Source organism: Aquarana catesbeiana, linkage group LG06 (genome assembly GCF_042186555.1).
Source record: "Aquarana catesbeiana isolate 2022-GZ linkage group LG06, ASM4218655v1, whole genome shotgun sequence".
Taxonomy (NCBI): Eukaryota; Metazoa; Chordata; class Amphibia; order Anura; family Ranidae; genus Aquarana; species Aquarana catesbeiana.
Window position 1 is genome coordinate 58,257,254 of NC_133329.1, and position 21,292 is coordinate 58,278,545.

General features: G+C 50.1%; 1 protein-coding gene across 1 annotated transcript in view; it reads left to right on the forward strand.

Annotated features, from left to right (window-relative positions):
* Positions 1-4,799: 4,799 nt before the first annotated feature.
* The window catches only part of MVP (major vault protein), a gene marked incomplete at its 5' end in the record, with an annotated part of 45,576 nt that continues 29,083 nt past the window's right edge, over positions 4,800-21,292 (forward strand). Inside the window, 3 exon segments of the mRNA XM_073635989.1 lie at positions 4,800-4,834; positions 13,337-13,479; positions 16,522-16,717. Of these exon segments, the coding sequence (XP_073492090.1) occupies positions 4,800-4,834; positions 13,337-13,479; positions 16,522-16,717 (374 nt within the window).

A 21,292-nucleotide genomic window follows, 5' to 3' on the forward strand; every position in this document is an offset into this window, starting at 1 on the left:
GGAGGAGGAGGGGGGGAGTTGTGAAGCCGGAGGAGAGGAGGAGGAGGAGGAGGAGGAGGGGGGGGGGAGTTGTGAAGCCTGAGGAGGAGGAGGGGGGGGGAGTTGTGAAGCCTGAGGAGGAGGAGGAGGGGGGGGGAGTTGTGAAGCCTGAGGAGGAGGAGGGGGGGAGTTGTGAAGCCTGAGGAGGAGGAGGAGGAGGGGGGGGGGAGTTGTGAAGCCTGAGGAGGAGGGGGGGGGAGTTGTGAAGCCTGAGGTGGAGGAGGAGGGGGGGAGTTGTGAAGCCTGAGGAGGGGGGGGGGGGAGTTGTGAAGCCTGAGGAGGAGGAGGGGGGGAGTTGTGAAGCCTGAGGAGGAGGGGGGGGAGTTGTGAAGCCTGAGGGGGGATTTGTGAAGCCTGAGGAGGAGGAGGGGGGGGAGTTGTGAAGCCTGAGGAGGAGGAGGAGGGGGGGGGTTGTGAAGCCTGAGGAGGAGGAGGGGGGAGTTGTGAAGCCTGAGGAGGAGGAGGAGGGGGGGTTGTGAAGCCTGAGAGAGGAGGAGGGGGGGGTTGTGAAGCCTGAAGAGGAGGAGGGGGGTTGTGAAGCCTGAGGAGGAGGAGGAGGGGGGGTTGTGAAGCCTGAGGAGGAGGAGGAGGGGGGGTTGTGAAGCGGAGGAGGAGGGGGGGGTTGTGAAGCCTGAGGAGGAGGAGGGGGGGTTGTGAAGCCTGAGGAGGAGGAGGAGGGGAGGTTGTGAAGCCGGAGGAGGAGGAGGGGGGGGTTGTGAAGCCTGAGGAGGAGGAGGAGGGGGGGTTGTGAAGCCTGAGGAGGAGGAGGAGGGGGAGGGGGGGGTTGTGAAGCCGGAGGAGGAGGAGGGGGGGTTGTGAACCTGAGGAGGAGGAGGGGGGGTTGTGAAACCTGAGGAGGAGGAGGGGGGGGTTGTGAAGCCTGAGGAGGAGGAGGAGGGGGGGGTTGTGAAGCCGGAGGAGGAGGAGGAGGGGGGGTTGTGAAGCCTGAGGAGGAGGAGGAGGGGGGGTTGTGAAGCCGGAGGAGGAGGGGAGGTTGTGAAGCCGGAGGAGGAGGAGGGGGGGTTGTGAAGCCTGAGGAGGAGGAGGAGGGGGGGTTGTGAAGCCTGAGGAGGAGGGGGGGTTGTGAAGCCGGAGGAGGAGGAGGGGGGGTTGTGAAGCCTGAGGAGGAGGAGGAGGAGGAGGAGGAGGGGGGGTTGTGAAGCCTGAGGAGAAGGAGGAGGGGGGGTTGTGAAGCCTGAGGAGGAGGAGGGGGGGAGTTGTGAACCTGAGGAGGAGGGGGAGGGAGTTGTGAAGCCTGAGGAGGAGAGGGGGGGGAGTTGTGAAGCCTGAGGAGGAGGGGGGGGGAGTTGTGAAGCCTGAGGAGGAGGAGGAGGGGGGGGAGTTGTGAAGCCTGAGGAGGAGGAGGAGGGGGGGGGAGTTGTGAAGCCTGAGGAGGAGGAGGGAGGGAGTTGTGAAGCCTGAGGAGGAGGGTGGTGAGTTGTGAAGCCTGAGGAGGAGGAGGGGGGGGTTGTGAAGCCTGAGGAGGAGGAGGGGGGGGGTTGTGAAGCCTGAGGAGGAGGAGGAGGGGGGGGTTGTGAAGCCTGAGGAGGAGGAGGAGGGGGGGGTTGTGAAGCCGGAGGAGGAGGAGGGGGGGTTGTGAAGCCTGAGGAGGAGGAGGAGGAGGAGGGGGGGTTGTGAAGCCTGAGGAGGAGGAGGAGGAGGAGGGGGGGTTGGGGTTGTGAAGCCTGAGGAGGAGGAGGGGGGGAGTTGTGAAGCCTGAGGAGGAGGGGGAGGGAGTTGTGAAGCCTGAGGAGGAGGGGGGGGAGTTGTGAAGCCTGAGGAGGAGGGGGGGGTTGTGAAGCCTGAGGAGGAGGGGGGGGTTGTGAAGCCTGAGGAGGAGGGGGGGTTGTGAAGCCTGAGGAGGAGGGGGGAGTTGTGAAGCCTGAGGAGGAGGAGGGGGGGAGTTGTGAAGCCTGAGGAGGAGGAGGAGGGGGGGAGTTGTGAAGCCTGAGGAGGAGGAGGGGGGGGGGAGTTGTGAAGCCTGAGGAGGAGGAGGGGGGGGGGGAGTTGTGAAGCCTGAGGAGGAGGAGGGGGGGGGGGAGTTGTGAAGCCTGAGGAGGAGGAGGGGGGGGGAGTTGTGAAGCCTGAGGAGGAGGAGGGGGGGAGTTGTGAAGCCTGAGGAGGAGGGGGGGAGTTGTGAAGCCTGAGGAGGAGGAGGGGGGGAGTTGTGAAGCCGAGGAGGAGGGGGGGGGGGGAGTTGTGAAGCCTGAGGAGGAGGAGGGGGGGGAGTTGTGAAGCCTGAGGAGGAGGAGGAGGAGGGGGGGGAGTTGTGAAGCCTGAGGAGGAGGAGGAGGAGGAGGGGGGAGTTGTGAAGCCTGAGGAGGAGGAGGAGGGGGGGGGGGGAGTTGTGAAGCCTGAGGAGGAGGGGGGGAGTTGTGAAGCCTGAGGTGGAGGAGGAGGGGGGAGTTGTGAAGCCTGAGGAGGGGGGGGGGGAGTTGTGAAGCCTGAGGAGGAGGAGGGGGGAGTTGTGAAGCCTGAGGAGGAGGGGGGGGAGTTGTGAAGCCTGAGGGGGGGGAGTTGTGAAGCCTGAGGAGGAGGAGGAGGGGGGGGAGTTGTGAAGCCTGAGGAGGAGGAGGAGGGGGGGGAGTTGTGAAGCCTGAGGAGGAGGAGGGGGGGAGTTGTGAAGCCTGAGGAGGAGGAGGGGGGGAGTTGTGAAGCCTGAGGAGGAGGAGGGGGGGGAGTTGTGAAGCCTGAGGAGGAGGAGGGGGGGAGTTGTGAAGCCTGAGGAGGAGGAGGAGGAGGGGGGGAGTTGTGAAGCCTGAGGAGGAGGAGGGGGGGGAGTTGTGAAGCCTGAGGAGGAGGAGGGGGGAGTTGTGAAGCCTGAGGGGGGGAGTTGTGAAGCCTGAGGAGGAGGAGGAGGGGGGGAGTTGTGAAGCCTGAGGAGGAGGAGGGGGGAGTTGTGAAGCCTGAGGATGTGAGGGTGGGGGATGTGAAGCCTGGCAATGGGGGGGAAAGGGGGATCTGTGAAGCCTGAGGATGTGTGTGTGTGTGTGTGTGTGTGTGTGTGGGGGGCACAGGGACTGTGAAGACATGATCCTCGCTTTCCATTCATGTGACAGCCAATAACGGGGGTCACGTGACTGAAATGCCCGACATCGGCACTAAGGGATTAAACGGTTCCTGATTAGTCTCATGAAGTTCTTCTATAAGTTCGGCTCAGATAAAGTGCCAGCTCTTTGACTATTTTCATTGTGAACAAAATCCCTATGTGTTGGGAGAGTGTTGTTTTCTTTTTTAGTTTTTTTTTTGTTTTTTATTGTGCTGAGGTTTATACTGTACATTTCTGTGAGACTCTTTCTTGTGGCACAGCAATGTAAGCACATATAACGGGTACAAGAAGAGTTTTAGTTGCCCACGCCCCTTTAAGCCCCTCCCACTGTTAACACCATTTGGCAACACTCACTATTTGCTGTGCGTAGCACTTCGCAATACCACTCCAGTTAGGGTTCCCAACCCCCCCCCGGTCTGTTACCACCCTGGCAACCCCCCAGCCACAATGAGAACCACACCCACTCTTTGCCACAGTGCACTAATCACAATTTTCTTTTCTTTTTTTTTTTTTTTTTCTTTTATTAAGCCATGAGGCTCAGTGTATGATCTTGCACACAGGCCCACTGATTTCATAAAACGCCCCTGATTTATGTTGCGGTCAGGCCACAAGCTTACAAGGGGGGCTGTAAAGGTGGGTGAGCTGTGGTTTTGCCACCCCTTGACTGCTGCGATACAAATCCACAGGGCTGCCGGCCATGTCGGCACACAATTTCGCAGTTGCATTGCAGCACGGTGAAAATTTTACAACCTGCACCTATTGGCTGCCAGCCGTGACTTAGCCCTATGCACACCTGAACGACTTTACCGTGTCACATTTTTTATGGCGGCACCATTCGTTCGGAATCACCCCCCCCCTCCCTCCGTTCCAAAAACACGCTCAAGAAGCTCATGGACCAAATTCTGGCACTGAGCCATGTGCGTTTTGGAGTCGCATGTTGTGCCGCAATAATACCGAGACAGTTGCAGCAAAATCGCACTGCGTTTGGGATAGCACTTGAGAAATAATGGCACCGCAAGCATGTTGTGCGTTTTGCCGCAATTCTGCAATAGCGGGCAAAATCGCTCTATTATCTCCGCAATTCCAATGCGCGATCGGTGCCTTAGTCACGTGCCTGGGACTGTGCAATGCAGGCGCTTGCGGCGTGTAGCTGGGGGCTTTCAGTGGTTAATACAGGCATCAAGGAGGACGACTTCCGAGCCCCCTGTCACCTGCCTCTGAAAATCCAACGCGGTTCCCTTTTAAGAGGGGGGGGCGGTAAAACAGCCGCCCATGTATACAAAACCATGTGTGCATTACTATACTATTCATTTTGAATGGCACCCCCATGCATTGTGCAGTGCACCCCACAACACACTGTAGCCCACCATAGTCATTGAATTAAACATTGTTTAATATTTTTAATTTTTAGGACATTCTGGTGCGTTAACAGCCTATTATTTGCAAGGGGCCGCCTTAATATGACGCACCCTAACGTACAGTGAAAAGAATGAGTTTGATTTCTTGCATTATCCACAAAAAGTTCTAAAATACAGACAGGACAGGTCCTCTTTCATGATCTCACCATTGGGTGTCTCAGAAGGTTGGACTGTCCCTTTAAAGTCGGGTGTCTCAGAAGGTTGGACTGTCCCTTTAAAAAGCTGACGTTGGTGCAGTGACACCCAGGGGCGTGTCCTCTGTCTCCTTAGCCCCTCCTCCCCTCACACCCCTGTCCTCCCTGAGATCCAGCACAGAGCAGGGACACAGGTAATGTGCACTCTTCTGGGGATTACAATCCTTTCCCCTTCTTTAGGGGTCTTCTCTCCCCCCCCCCCCCCCTCTGCTGTGCCCCTCTGAATGTAGATTCCAGGACAAATGGGGTGGGGTGATTCCGGGAAGATGAAGGGGTGGGGGTCCTGGATGAAAGTCCCGGAGTAGACCAGAGCTGCGTACACCCTAAGGTGGGGAGGAAGGGGAAGATCCTCATTTTTTTTAGTTTTGTAGCAGAAACTTTCATTTGATTTGTTACATTTGTATCTTTCTGACTCTAAACTGCCTCTTAAAGGGCCAGTCCTACCTACGGGGACGTTTCAGTATCGGGGGGGGGGGGGGACAGGTTGTACCACCCACTGTTCAGGGAACTCCATTGGTGAGATTTCGGGAGATGGAAGGTTTAGTCTTCCCCATTTAATGCAATGTATTTAATGATGCAGGAGGAGTGAGACTCCTCTGATGGGGTCATCTCGCCCCTTTCAGATGCCTCCACCTGTAACTGGAATACCAGTGTTGGGTGGAGTACTCCCCTGTGGTTTTGTGTTGCAGTGCAGAGAAGTGCTGACGGGGCGATGACTACCTCGCCTATGGGGCAATGGCAGCTGCGGCAGTATGCTGGAAAATGCAGCATGCCTGGCTGTCTGTGATCAGTACTTTCTGAGTCCATCCACGCAGATTAGAAAGTCAGAGCTAGGTGAGAAGTCCTGCATGCTTCCTTCAGTACTGAAGCCAGAGGATGAAACGTGACAGCCAGGCAACCAGCATTTTAATAGCAGCAATGGCAACCTACATATTATGGTACAGGTTCTCTTAAATAAGCAGAGGTGTGTGATTGGTCTGCTTCTTAACCAGCAGGTCAGGCTGGTTCTTGTAGTTCCTCAGCACTGGATTTTATTTATATGCACTGAGTTTTACATTGACCCTGGGAGGTTTTTGGGGGGGCATGGACCCTGGGAGGGTTTTGGGGGTTGTGGACCCTGGGAGGTTTTTGGGGCGCATGGACCCTGGGAGGTTTTTGGGGGGGCATGGACCTTGGGAGGTTTTGGGGGGGCATGGACCCTGGGATGTTTTGGGGCGCATGGACCTTGAGAGGGTTTGGGGGCATGGACCCTGGGAGGTTGGGCGCACGAACCAGCATGCTGTAAAAGATTTGCTTAAAGGCCAACTGAAGGCAAAATGTTAATTTTGGCATTGAATAAGGACAGAAAGGGTTAAATTATTATTGCCATTGGTGTCTCCACTGAACAGATTCAGCCCTCACTTCCTGTTAGTGCTCAGAAATGTCTCCAAAGGGGACACGAAAAAAAAAAAACACACACAGGGTAGAGAATATGAATGTTTTTTTATTGCAGTCTTCCTATCCTGGGGAGAACTCACCGTTTCTCATTTTGGTGTCACATGTTAAGGAAGCGAGGGGAAATCTCCACCATGGAGACAGAAAAAGGAACCTGACGGAAATACAGACATAAATGAATGCAACTCTCTAACCTTTAATACATCATTGCCTGGATACGACTAGGTGTCAGCCTCTTGCAGCTCCTGTCCAGCAGGGCTGGGGGTGTTGGAGGAAGAAGCAGCACAAGGAGCCAATCAGTTCATCTGCTGATAAGGAGCATGCTGATAAGAGGAGAGAGCAGAGTGACAGGGAGATGAGCTCATCACTGTGCTGCTTCTCCTTTCACTGTCCAGTCAAAGGCTGGGGGGCGGGGGAAGGTCCAGGAGGACTACCTGGGTTCAGACTGAGGACATCTAGTGTCAGAAAACAAATACTGCAGGAGAAATCTTTGGCTTGAAGCTGAATATTGCAGTGAACGCTGGTTTTGGTATTTTATCCTTTTTAAGGTGCTCTTCATTTTTATCTTGTTTTTTGTGGCTGGAGTGCAGATTTAAAATATAACAAAAGGCAAAACCTTTTTATTTTTTTTCATTTTTTTTTTTTAAGTTTTGGATAGAATGGGGAGGGGATTACACCCTGTCATGTTTTTATTGCTATCTCTGTGTCCCCGTTAGAGAGCTTCACCCTCTCTCTTTGTCCCGTTTACTGTGAGACCCCTTTCACACTGGGGCGCTTTGCAGGCGCTAAAAATAGCGCCTGCCCCGAGGGCTTTCACTATACACCGCTCCTGCCCATTGAAATCAATGGGTCAGCGCGGCCATACCACCGGCATAGCGCTGCTGCAGCAGTGCTTTGCGGTGGTTTTAACCCTTTCTCGGCCGCTAGCAGGGGGGTAAAACCGCCCCCCCGCTAGTGGTCAAATACCGCCGCTAAAATGGCGCTAAAAATAGCGCCGTTTTACCACCGATGCCGCCCCCACCCCAGTATGAAAGGGGCCTCATTGAAAGTAAAAGAAAATCCCAAATTTTGGGTTGTCCCCAGAAAAGTGAAGAAATCTTTCAATGGGGGACACTAGTTCTGGCGACAGACAGGGGTCCCCTCACTTTTGAAGGGATTTCCTCTCACTTCCTGTTTTGGCTATGGGGCAGGAAGTGCAGGGAAATCTCTGCAATGGGGCACAGATGGCCCCAAAAATAAATGAATAAAAAGGACAGGGTTTATAACCCTCCTTTGCTCTATCCAAAATTGGGAAAAAAGAAAGTTTTCCCTTTTAGTTCTACTTTAACTCTATGAAACAATATAAATATAGACAATGTTAGGGTTGAAGATTTGCTGAATTTGAAAGAGTTTTTTTTTTTCTACTATAACTTCCTATGAAAAATATAAAATTTCCATCTCCTCCTCCTCCTTTCTTCCTCCACTCCTGGGTGCTGTGTCATTGCTTGCGAAAAGTGACTCCCCCTGCAGGCGCCCACAGGCCTTGCAGTCAGTTGGGTCTTAGTCATACAATAGGGAAGTAGTACAGCTCATGGCTGAGCAATGTGCCCTCCCATCCCCGGTGTGAACCAACAGATGCTCACATGACAACTGGCTGAATATTACAGGACAAAAATCAGCTTTGGACAGAAGAGGGAAGGATTAGATCCCCCTGCTAGGTTTTTACTGCTGTCTGGTATTCCCCTCCTCACTTCATGTCCCAGTGACAACTACACTAGTGTGAAAAAACTCCCCAACAGCAGTGTGGACTAAAAAAATATTTAAAAAAGAAATTTTTAGTAAAATAGGGGGAGGGCCCATTGAACCCATGTCAGGTTTTTCTTGCTGAATCCCTATTGCTGATTTTTCCCTCACTTCCTGTCTGTTGTCACCAGGACAGGAAGTGAAGGCAAATCTCTCCAATAGATCCCTGGATAGCAATAAAAACCTGACTGTACAACATCGAAAGAAAAAGAGTTTGAGGTGGAGTTATACCTTAAGTGCGTTATTATTTCCTAAACATTTCTTACCTTAATGCTTTCCATGCATTAAGGTACAAAAAGTTTAGGTGTCAGCTTCCCCCTCCCCCACTCCTTTACTTACCTGAGACCTTGTTGGATCCAGCACTGTGCACGACTGCAGCGCTTCTCTTCCCTCACTTCCGGGTCTCGCTGGCTTTGCTGAGACATTGGGAGCCATTGGCTCCTAGTGCTGTCAATTAAAGCCAGGGACAGGGGGGGGCCGGGCCCGAGTCCCGCTGTCTGTGTCAATGGATGCAGCAGAGGGGCTTGGGAGCGAGCACATAAGAGTGCCTCCATGGGAATCGCTTCCCATGGGGGCACGGGACAGAGGGGAGGTGCCAGGAGTGCTGGCGGGGGACCTGAGAAGAGGCGAGAAGTATAGATGTTTGTTATTTAAAAAAAAAAACAAAAAAAAAAACCTTTACAGTTTACAACCACTTTAAATCTGATCTCTAGCTATCTCTTTAGTCTGGCACAGTTGTACCGGCTCCTCTGCTGGACTGAAATGGCTTCCTCTGATTTCACTGCACACTGTGAGCTTCCTACAATGTGCATTAGAAGCTGCAGCAAGTCAAATAGAGCCCCCCTCATTTCTTGGCTGAAGGAACTCTGCCATCTAGCCTAATGGTCTCCAAACTGCGGCTTGGGGGCCAGATGTTGCTCTTTGCTTACCTTTATCTAGCCCTCAGGGCATTATTTTATCTACTGATACCAACAGTAAGGCATAAACCCCCCCCACTGAACACCAATGATGTGGCACAATTCCTCCCACTGACACCAACAATGGGACACAATGAAACCAACAATGGGGCTCTCTTCCTCCCCCCTGACACCAACAATAAGGCACAATTCCTCCCAATGAAGGGGCACTATTCCTCCCAATGACCCCAACAATTGGACCGAATTACACCAAGGAAGGGGCACAATTACTCCCAATGGCGCCAACGATGGGACACAATGAAACCAACAATGGGACTCTCTTCCTCCCCCTGACACCAACAAAAGGGCACAATTCCTCCCAATAACTCCAATGAATGGCCACAATTCCTCCCAACAACACCAACAATTGGGCCGAATGACACCAATATTGGGGCACAATCCCTGACAATGACACCGTGATGGGGCACAATTCTTTCCACTGACACCAACGATAGGACAGAATGAAACCAACAATGGGGCTCTCTTCCTCCCCCTTGACGCCAACAATTGGGCCCACTGACACCAACAATAGGGCACAATTCCTCCCAATGACACCAATGATGGGGCACAATTCCTCCCAATGACACCAATGATGGGGCCCTATTCCTCCCAATGCCATCAACAGTTGGGCACAATTGCTTCCAATGAAGGGGCACTATTCCTCCCAATGGCACCAACAATTGGACCGAATGACACCAAGGAAGGGGCTCAATACCTGCCAATGACACCAAGGAAGGGGCACAATTCCACCCACTGACACCAATGATGGGACACAATGAAACCAACAATGGGGCTCTCTTCCTCCCCCTTGACGCCAACAATTGGGCAAAATTCCTCCCAGTGACTCCAATGAAGAGGCACAATTCCTCCCAATGACACCAATGATGGGGCACAATTCCTCCCAATGATGGGGCACAATTACTCCCAGTGCCATCAACAGTTGGGCCCAATGACACCAAGGAAAGGGCACAATTCCTTCCAATGAAGGGGCACTATTCCTCCCAATGACACCAACAATTGGACTGAATGACACCAAGGAAGGGGCTCAATACCTGCCAATGACACCAAGGAAGGGGCACAATTCCTGTCAATGACATCAAGGAAGGGGCACAATTCCTCCCAATGACACCAACGATGGGGCACAATTCCTCCCACTGACACCAATGATGGGACACAATGAAACCAACAATGGGGCTCTCTTCCTCCCCCCCAGACGCCAGCAATAGGGCACAATGGCTCCAGCGATGGGGCACAATTAAATGCATTGTTTTTTTTTTCCACCAACATCAGCAACTTTTTTTTTCTCCCGATGGTCCCTAAAGTCTGAAGGACAGTAAACTGGCCCTTTATTTAAAAAGTTTGGAGACCCCTGGTCTAGCGCTTTCCTCCTCAGCTTGACTGTCCCTGGCCCTTCCCTTTCATTCATTGGCTTTCAGTTCTTTCAATCATGGATGCTCAGCATCACATGTAGGCGTTACCTATGTAAATGCAGCCTGCCTAGGAACGCCCACTTCTCCAGACGCCCACCCATCCTGGCATTTGATATTTGCATAACTCCTCTCAAGAGCCAGCCCACACTGCTTGAATCAGGGATTAGGGCTTTTGAGAGGAGGCCAGGTGCTGTGATGCTTTCAGGAAGCTCTGTACATGGCATTCTGCTGGCCCTTCCCAACAGCCATGATCTGCTTGCAGTGCATAGAGAAGCACGGGGACCCAGTGATGTCACTGGCTCTAAAATAAGGTATGTAATGACAATGGAAAGGCTTTTTTTAGGGCAAAGGGAGGAACTAGTGAAGGCAAAATAGAAGCAGGTGAAACTTTAGCCTTTAACGATCATGTGCTGCCATAGTCATCGATAGGCTTTACAACATGCAGCAATGCACTGACAATGCAAAATGTGTGGTGATGTGCGGGAAAGGCTTGGCTGTGAATAATGGGTCCTGCTGTAATCTGGGCTCTGGACTATTGTTCGGGTGTATCCATCATCAATTGCTGAGTTTTACGGGAAATGATGGCGGCTCTCCCCTCCTCCTCCAGGATCTTCCCAATGTGTTCATCTGTCAGTATTCGCATGCGGCGGGTGCGTCACTCTTAAAGGGCAACTTCAGAGATGAAAGGGAGCTGCAGTCAGAGCTCTGATAGGGGAGGAGGCGTTGTGATTGTGCTCCTCGATCTACTGGACGCAGGATGACAGGTACTCGAATTACTCAGAAGGAGCGACCATCTGATTGGCTGTGCCGCCTCTGCTTATTGTTTTTCCTCCCGTCCTGCTGCATGAGAGCCAGGCAGTCAGCATTTTCAATTAGTCACACCCTCCCATATTTCATTCATGAGCGGTTTTCCTTTCATCCCCCGCAAAAATGAGACGAATTCATTGCCCTCCATTGTTGGCCTATGGATATGAGCCTCCTGGCAGTCATGTTTGTCCCCAGGCTTCAATACTTTCCTGGAGCTAAAAACGCAGATCCAGGAGCTCTTCTTGGTTCACTTCTTCAGGATTAGCGACTCTCGTAGTATTGAAGCCTTCGGGTCAGCGTGATGACGTCTCAGAGGGAGGTCTGCAGTGGTGTGATAGGTTATCTGTAGATGCATCATCTTTGCTTGGGATTGGCTGTACGTGGGGCAGAGCAATATTCAGGTAGTGGAAGGGGTTAACAACAGCATGCAAGTAATTGTGTCCGAAGGTGAAGGATTTCCCCGGGTTGGTCTCCCTGCCACACCCAGCTCTACTGTATACACAATACCCAACTGTCTCTACACCTGATGTTCACCTGCCTGCAAACCTGACACCTGTCTGCACATCTGACAGTCGCCTGATGCAACCCTTCATGGCAGGATTATATTGAATTGGTAATCACGTGTTAAACGACAAAATTTCAGTGATTGGGTTTAGATCTACTTGTGTAGCTTACACTTTTTTTACAGTCATTAAAGCGGGGTTCCCATTTACAGAAAAAAAATAAATAAAAGTCAGCAGCTACAAATACTGCAGCTGCTGACTTTTAATCGGACATTTACCTGTCCCAGGGTCCAGCGATGCGGGGGATCGAAGCCACGCTCGTTCTCGTTCCCCCCCTTCTACTCGGCGGAGCCAGCATTTTAACTGCGGGCGCCCGGCTCACTGCGCATGCACGAGCCGCGCTGCACGCCGTCACTGGCCCCGCAATCATCTGGGACCTGTCACATGTTCCAGATGATTGACAAGAGGGAGGGTGGAGAGGCGATCTCCCTTCCTGCGCCCAGAGGGAAGTGACGTCAGGAGCCCAGGCACCGAAGGAGGCAGACTACGAGGGACCCCCTAGCAACAGGCATTTAGAGGTGAGTAAAAAAAAAAATTTTCTCAATGTTTTTTTTTATTTATTTTTTTTTAAGCACATTACTAATTTTTTTTTTTTTTTTTGAGGTGGAACTCCACTTTAAACTCCATCATGTTACCCTATGTGTCCATGCACACATAGGCTGTTATCAGCAGTTTTTGGGCTGTAAAAACACACTGATAAACGTCGATAAACACTCAAAAACGTCGCTCACCACCAGCGGTTTTTGACATTTTTGATCCATTGAAAAAAGAAAAAAAAAAAAAGGGAATTTTTTTTCTTCAAAAAAAAACCCCAAAAAACTCGCTAATAAACGCTAAAAAACTCTATGGCAGTGATATGCAATTAGCGGACCTCCAGCTGTTGCAGAACTACAAGTACCATGATGCATAGCAAGACTGCAACAGCCACATGCATGACACCCAGAGGCAGAGGCATGATGGGACTTGTAGTTTTGCAACAGCTGGAGGTCATTGCATATCCCTGCTCTATTACAAAAACATTGAAAAAAGTTGCAAAAACACTGCAAAGCTACTGACGTTTTTATAACGTTATTTTAACCTCCAGTGTGCATGAGGCCTTAAGGCCATCGCGGAATCTAGAACTTCTATTGGGCGACACGCATCCCGCGTTTTTTTTTTTTTTGCACGATTTTACAGTGCGGCAAAATCGCACCGCATTTGGGATGCCATTGGAGAAATAACGGCATCGCAAACGAGTCCCTTGCGAATGAAGCCTAAGGAATAGTTTGGTGCCCCTGCACTCCATCGCTTACTCCCTCATTTTCTTATCATATTTGGTGTTTTTGTATATGATTGGTGCCATTTGTATAATGGTATGGGCTCATCCACACTATAGCACTTAGCGCACATTATGCTGCGTGTTCTCATGGTAAGGTTGTCCATTCATCTAAATTGGCCTGTCAAAGGATATGATCGCTGCATGTGCAAACGCTGCTGCTAAATAAAACCTAGAAGCATATTTTAATCCTATGGTTGGACTCGCATTAGTGGTGGATGACCATGATCACCTTGACTTTGTCTTTTTGTATGCTATGTATATGTTTGAAAATAAAGATTATAAAAATTAAAACCTAAAAAGAGACCAGGATAACATGCGGCTAATCCTTTATCTGTTCACCTTCCAGCTTCATCCTTCCGGCCTAACCATGAGTGAAGAATCCATCATCCGTATCCCCCCGTACCACTACATCCATGTGCTGGACCAGAACACCAACATTGCCCGCGTGGAGACCGGGCCCAAGACCTACATCCGCCAGGACAATGAGAGGTGAGCGCCCCATGGCGGTCTGGATACTGCTGAATTTTTTTTTTTTTTTTTTGAAATTTTGACTATATATATGGGCTGTCTATGTGGACAGCTTTACCCCGGATGCCTGCATACTTGCTACACTTAGAGGCGCCTCTCTTCTCTTTTATACTCTGGAGCTCCTGCTGGATTTTGCTTCTAATCCCCTTGTGGAGGCTTCCATTTGTGGATGGACATTTTATGGTTACACAACCTGGTCACATTGCTATAATCTTTTTATATGGACTATAACCTGAAGGACTTGTGAATAAAAGGTTGTAGAACAAATCCTTTGAGTTTCCATTATTATGGGGAAATTCGCTTACAAAGTGCTTTTGGATTACAAGCATGTTTCTGGTACGAATTATGTTCGCAATCCAAGGTTTTACTGTAAAGGCAGTTAAGTCCCTTTTTTTTTTTTTTTTTTTTTTTTTTTTCTTTTCCTCTCGCTCTATGTAAATCAACCAGTCAGGTCTGACTGAATACAACACACTCAATATGGAAGATTTTGTCCAAGCAATTGCAGTGCTATATAGACCAAACATCTGTATAAGTAATGGTTGCCCCAAAATACAATACAATGTACCCCAAACTCATTCACATGAGGGGGTGGATCTGGGGGCTCTCTTGTTAAAGGGGGGCTTCCAGATTCCGATAAGCCGCCTGCCCCTGCAGACCCCCCACAATCACCGGCCAGGGTTGTGGGGAAGAAGCCCTTGTTCCTACTATCAGCATGGGGACAAGGTGCTTTTCCCCAAAGCACCCCCCCCCCCCATGTTGAGGCCATGGGGCCTGGTATGGTTAATTGCCTTCCCCCTTTCCAGGCTGTATGCTCAAAGAAGGGTCTGGTATGGATTGTGTGGGGGATGTGAGTCTTAAAAAAAATAAAATAAATTTGGCGCGGGGTTCCACTTAAAATCCATACCACACCTGAAAGGGCCTGGTATGGATTTGGGTGGGGGGACCCCCACGCTGTGTTTGTGTGTTGTGGTTTTTTTTTTTTTTTTTTTTTTTTCTGATTTGAATTTGTGAAAAAAACGAATGAGATATACAATTCAGATGCATGGCTATAGAAGGCAGTGAGCCTGGAATTCACCTCCGTATCGCACCGCAGTGCTCAGAAAATGCTCAGGACTCCTTCTTTTTTTTTTAATTCACAGTAAATTTTTGCACTGCATATATGTGAGCCAGCTCCGTAGAAATTCATGCAAATCGGATGTGGTTCAAAACGCATCCAATTTGCATATATGCGAATGGAGCCTTACTGCATTTGAAAAGATTTTACTCTGTGTTTACTTTGCTTTAAAAAAGCACCTGGAAGAGATCTGAATAGAATAAAGGGAACAGCGCATGGAGCAAGGCAAAGCTAAAGAGGGGGGTCGGTGAGATCACCAGAGTACACCCCATATCAAAACTGAAGAGCTCACCCCACCCTCCACCTAAAACAACAGTATGGAATGGATTGTACCTTTTAAACCCAATCAAATAGTCTCTGGGTATATAACCTGTGCAAATATTAAGCTGCTGCACCATCAGAAAATTGTCTGTCTGGCTCATGAATTATTCGGATTTAGATTTTATACCTATCATAGGCGCCTCACCTATGGACAGTGATGTACTGACAGCTGATCTGAATTGGATACTTGTGTGTGTGTGTGTATATACATTAGCTGTGGAAGTCTGCTGCGTTGGCATTTTGCTTAACAATGGCGATATATTGATTTTTAGATGGGGAAAACACTCAGTGGAGTGTATATATTGTATATAACATCACTCTTGCTGTATGGTCTGGATTTGTCAAGCTAAACCACTGTCCTAGACAGTACGGTAACAATAGCCATAGAAGCCAGGGGGCTACTATGAGGCCTGGGGTAGGAGAGGGGTCTCATTAGGGTGGCTGTATAGTCATAAGAGCCGTCGGTGCTGCAAAGGGGCCTGGATTGGTGTGTGGGGGGGGGGGGGGGGGCATGATTATGGAGGCTGTATGGCCATAGCTGCCCACACGGTTCTTATGGGGTAGAGAGGGGGTCCCAATAGGGAGGCTGTATATTCATGAAAGCCCTTAGTGTTGCTATGGGGCCTGGATTGGGAGGGGGAACCATTAGGGAAGCTGTAAAGCCATAGCAGCCCACGCAGCTGCTATGGGGGCTGGGGAAGGAGACAGGCCCCATTAGGGAGGCTGTATAGCCATAGCAGCCAACTTGGCTGCTTTGGGGACTGGGGTACAAAGAGGGATCATTTAGCTCATGCAACTGCTATGGAGCCTTGGGGTAGGAGGGGAGGCCCCATTAGGGAGGCTGTATAGCCATGAGATTCACACATTAGCTGTGGGGCCTGTGATAGGAGGGGATCCCATAAGGGAGGCTGTATAGCCATAGCAGCCATCTGCGGATGCCTGGATACCCGAACAATAACTACAATCTGATAGGACGCAGTCATTGTTTGGCCAATACTTTTCTGCCTGTCTCTATATATATTTTTTAATCAACTTTTTTGTCAAGCTGGATGGTGCTTGCAGGGCCACCTACTGCTTGAATTTTCTTTATTGAGTACATCTCACAGGCTGCCCATAGTGTAGAAATGGGCATTAAGTGTCATTATGATCAACATTGCAACCAGTGAGGACTCTCCACCATATCTTTTGTATTTTTCTAAGATCATCCTCCATCTAGTGGCCAAAATGTGGTATTTTTCTGATTGTGCTTTCTCAGGAAAATACTGCATTATGGCCACTAGATGGAACTGACGGCCATGGAAAATGCATAAAAATGACATTTCACACGTATTGCAAATATTTAAGGGACGTATTTGCGACATTTTATGCGACTGCTGAGACAAATACTTTTTCAAATAGACCTCTGGTTTGCGTTGGCCTTACAGCAATGCTTAATCGATTGATTCTTCATTTGATAGTGGAGACCTCCTTTAGCAATGCAGCGGTGTGTGAATATCCTTTTTGTATTGCTTAACCTGATATAAATAATGCGTTGTTGCGTGGTCATAAATTGTATTCATATTGCGCAGGGTGCTGTTCCATCCGGTCCGTATGGTGATGGTGCCACCCCGGCACTACTGCGTGATTCAGAACCCGGTGCTGAGGGATGCAACCCGTAACGCGCAGTTCGATGACATCGGACAGGCCAAACTGCGGCATGGAGACCAGGAGATCCGTCTGGCCCAGGATCCCTTCCCTCTCTACCCGGGGGAGGAGTTACAGCAGGTATGCCCTCTGTGTTTCCAAAATCTCTCTTTTAAAAAGGTCATGTCACGTGGTACCAGAAGATGGCTACCATGGTTGAAGGGTACCCTTTAAAATGGGGCTCATCCAAAATGATTCATTTCATGGGGAAGATTTACAATATATATCCTATGTGTGCGTGTTCAGGATTAAGATCCAGCAATATAAAGTCGGCTAGCAGATTCCCCTTTAAATTAATGGGACCAACACCTAGTTTAGCATTGCAACATCAGCATGGGAGCCTGATCACCTGGTCGTAACAGGAAAAAAAAAAAATCTTTAACTGGCTTTTCTTACAATGAATTTCTTTCTCGAACATCACGGGACACAGAGCCACAGTAATTACTGATGGGTTATATAGGTATCACTGGTGATTGGACACTGGCACACCCTATCAGGAAGTTCAACCCCCTATATAATCCCTCCCCCTTGCAGGGATACCTCAGTTTTTACGCCAGTGTCTTAGGTGATGGACGTGTAAAGATGTCCTGTGCTGAGCTCCAAAGGGAATATCCTAAGATCCTATACTGGGGCAAGCCAGGCGAACCGGATCCATTCAAAGTGTCTTTTCATGGCCGAATTGAATGGTACCCGGGCCTCGTGTCCAAAGAAACGAGGTTTTACCCGTAATGCTTCTCTTTTTAGAGAGCTGGACCCCGCAGATCAGAAAATGGCTTTAAACTTCCTAATTTCTGGCGAGGTGCTTTACGGTCCCAGAACTGTTGGATCCCCCTACTGATGGGGGCCCCAGTCTCTGACGGTTTTTTCAAACGGAGCCCACCGTGAGAGGTGAAGATTGGGTCTGTGTAAACAGCACCCTGCGGCTGGATAAGGTAAGAGGAGATTCCACAGAATTTTTGAGTTCTAGTGGCTTTTCTCCTTTAAGGTAAATGCATGCTATGCCTATTGTGACCACCGGGGGCTGCCAAGAGCACAAACCTACACATGCTGAATGTCTGTCTCAGGTGTTGTAATCGCTGTGTATGTCCCAGCGTATCAAGCAGGCTGCAAGCAGGTAAGGTTGATGGGGGGATTTCTCATGTTTGAATGTTCCCCCCCAGGCTAGAGAGGGGCCACAGGGGTCTAGAAAGTGGTTATACCACCCGGGCTCTGTGGCCTAATGGCCACCATCTCTGAAGATAGCCGTTCAGGCAAATCTTGTTACCAGTCTCCCTCCTTCCCCCCCCCCCCCCCCCATCCCCAGCCTTTTCTCCAGAGCATGACAGGAGAGTCGGCAGTGCGGGAAGCGCTCGTTTTTTTCAAAACTCGAGGGGGGGGGGGGCGGTAGAGGAGGGGGCGGGATGTCAGCACAGAGTGTTTAGACTCCCACTCAGGCCAGCTGCAGGCTATTAAAGGCACTCTGTACAGGTGCACTCAGCCTTCTGAGAGACACAGAGCTGACGGTCGCATGTAAGGTGGGACACAGGCATTCTCCTAGGCAGCATTTACTGAAGTAACACCAGACTGAGCATTGGGTAGCAAGGCTTTTAGCCAGACTACATCGCTCAGCGGACAGTGTTCATTTGTATACCTCACACCTTGTTGCTTTGCACTATGGGTAGAAGAGGTTCAAGCACCCCAGGAACCAGAGACACTAGGGGATCTCGTTCAGGTTCTGAGGGCCCCCTGTCGGCAGCATCCTTCCCCCTAAAGATGGGCCAGGGACGGCTAGCCAGGGAGAGCCATCGGGGTCAGGGGCTACACCTGCTTCTGGCACTTCAGCCCCTGTATATATTACACAAGAGGTTTTTTCCTCAACCATTAATGGTCTAGAGGAAAGATTAATGGCCGTGATTACGTCTTCACTCAGTGGAAGAAAACGCACTAGGCTTTCCTCTGTTCCCCAAGACCCTCAGACAGAGGAGCTCTGGGATAAAGGAGATGAATCCCTTTCAGAGGATCGGGATGGGATGGATGATTCCTCTTCGGAGGATTCAGGTGGAGAGGGACCCTCTGCGACTTCCCAAGAGGAGAAAGTCTTAGTGCAGATCCTCACTGGATTGGTCCGCTCCACATTTAAGTTGCCCATACCTGAAACTGCTAAAGAATCCTCTTCTGCTTTGGGGTCACTGAAACCTTTCCAAGCAGCACATGCTTTTCCTGTTCATACTTTACTTGAAAAGCTTATTTATTCTGAGTGGAATCACCCAGACAAACGTTTTTTTCCGCCGAGAAAGTTTTCAACACTTTATCCGATGGAAGAAAAGTTTATTAAAATGTGGGGAATTCCGGCTATTGATGCCGCCATTTCCTCAATAAATAATAGCCTGACTTGTCCTGTAGACAATGCTCAGATGCTCAGGGATCCTGTAGATAAAAGGATGGAATCCCTATTGAAGGATGTTTTCTCCTTAGCAGGATCAGTGGCCCAACCTGCAATAGCAGCGATTGGAGTCTGTCAATACTTAAGAGACCATGTTAAGCAGGTCATCAAAGTATTACCTGAACAGCAGGCCCAGGGGTTTGCTAACCTTCCAGCGGCCTTATGCTTTGTGGTTGACGCCATTAGAGATTCTATCGTGCAAACCTCCCGTCTTTCACTGGGGTTGGTGCATATACGTAGAATCCTATGGTTGAAAAATTGGTCAGCCGAAGCACCATGTAAGAAGCTACTGGCTGGGTTTCCATTTCGTGGTGCAAGGTTGTTTGGAGAGGACTTGGATAACTATATCAAGAGAATCTCTTGTGGGAAAAGCACTCTCTTACCTGTCAAGAAGAAGAGTAAGCGTCCCTCTTTCAAACGGACTCTTTCCCCAGCGCCGGGGGCTTCAGCCTCCAGGCAGTCTCGACGGCCGCCTCCATCGGGGTCCAGAGACAAGAGTCAACCCCAGGGACAAAAGAAGTCCTGGGGAAAGAAGCCTACTAGGCAAAACACTAAGACCTCTGCATGAGGGGGCGCCCCCGCTCACTCGAGTGGGGGGAAGACTGCGACAATTCTCAGAGCTCTGGCAGGAGGACTTCCAGGACAGATGGGTAGTCTCCACGGTAACCTTAGGGTACAAGCTGGAGTTTCAGGAATTCCCTTCTCCTCGGTTCCTCAGATCAAATGTTCCCAGAGACCCAGAGAAGAAGCAGTCGCTCCTTCTAGCGTTAGAGCGACTTTTGTCGCAGGAGGTCATTATGATAGTTCCCGCAAAGGACCAGGGATTGGGCTTCTATTCCAACCTTTTTACGGTCCAAAAGCCAAATGGGGATGTCAGGCCCATTTTGGACTTAAGGGATCTGAACCGATTCCTAAGGATTCAATCCTTCCGCATGGAATCAATTCGAACAGTAGTTCCCACCCTGCAGGGAGGAGAATTTCTGGCATCAATAGACATCAGAGATGCATATCTGCATGTGCCCATTTTTCCTGCTCATCAGAAGTTTCTGCGCTTCGAGGTAGGAGGGCGCCATTTCCAGTTTATGGCTCTGCCCTTTGGGATAGCCACTGCACCTCGAGTGTTCACAAAGATCTTGGCTCCTCCTCTGGCCAGATTAAGGGCTCAGGGTATAGCTGTCATAGCATACCTAGACGACCTGCTCTTGATAGACCGGTCGGTAGCCTCTTTGAATGGAAACTTGAGGACCACGGTCAGGTATCTAGAACACCTGGGTTGGATCCTCAACTTAGAAAAGTCTTTCCTAAAACCAGTAAGAAGACTGGAATATTTAGGTCTGATTATACATACAAGCCAGGAGAAAATTATTTCTACCCCAGGCAAAGATCACTGCTTTGAGAGAGCTGATTCTGACAGTAAGGACCAAGAAGGGTCCCTCAGTCCGCCTTTGTATGAGGCTACTAGGGAAGATGGTGTCTTCATTCGAAGCAGTTCCCTATGCTCAGTTTCACTCAAGAATGCTGCAACACAGTATTCTGTCAACCTGGAACAAGAAGGTTCAGGCATTAGACTTTCCGATGCACCTGTCGCATGCGGTGCGTCAGAGCCTCAATTGGTGGCTCATACCCGAAAACCTGCAGAAGGGGAAATCCTTTCTACCGGTTACCTGGACGGTGGTAACAACAGATGCCAGTCTGTCAGGTTGGGGAGCAGTTCTGGAACAGGCTGCGGTCCAAGGAGTATGGTCCAAGACAGAGAGGACCTTACCCATCAACATTCTGGAGATCCGGGCGATACATCTAGCTCTAAAAGCCTGGACTATCAGGCTACAGGGTTGTCCGGTCAGGATCCAGTCCGACAATGCCACAGCAGTGGCTTATGTCAATCATCAGGGAGGCACCCGGAGCCGAGCTGCTCAAAAAGAGGTGAACCAGATCTTAGTCTGGGCAGAGATGCATGTGCCATGCATATCGGCAGTTTTCATCCCGGGAATAGAGAATTGGCAGGCGGACTATCTAAGTCGCCAGCAGTTACTTCCAGGGGAATGGTCTCTGCATCCCGACGTCTTTTGGGCCATATGCCAAAGATGGGGGGTTCCAGATGTAGATCTCTTTGCATCCCGATTCAACAAAAAGATAGACAGATTTGTGGCAAGGACAAAAGATCCTCTTGCATGCGGGACGGATGCGTTGGTGATTCCGTGGCATCGGTTCTCACTGATTTACGCATTCCCGCC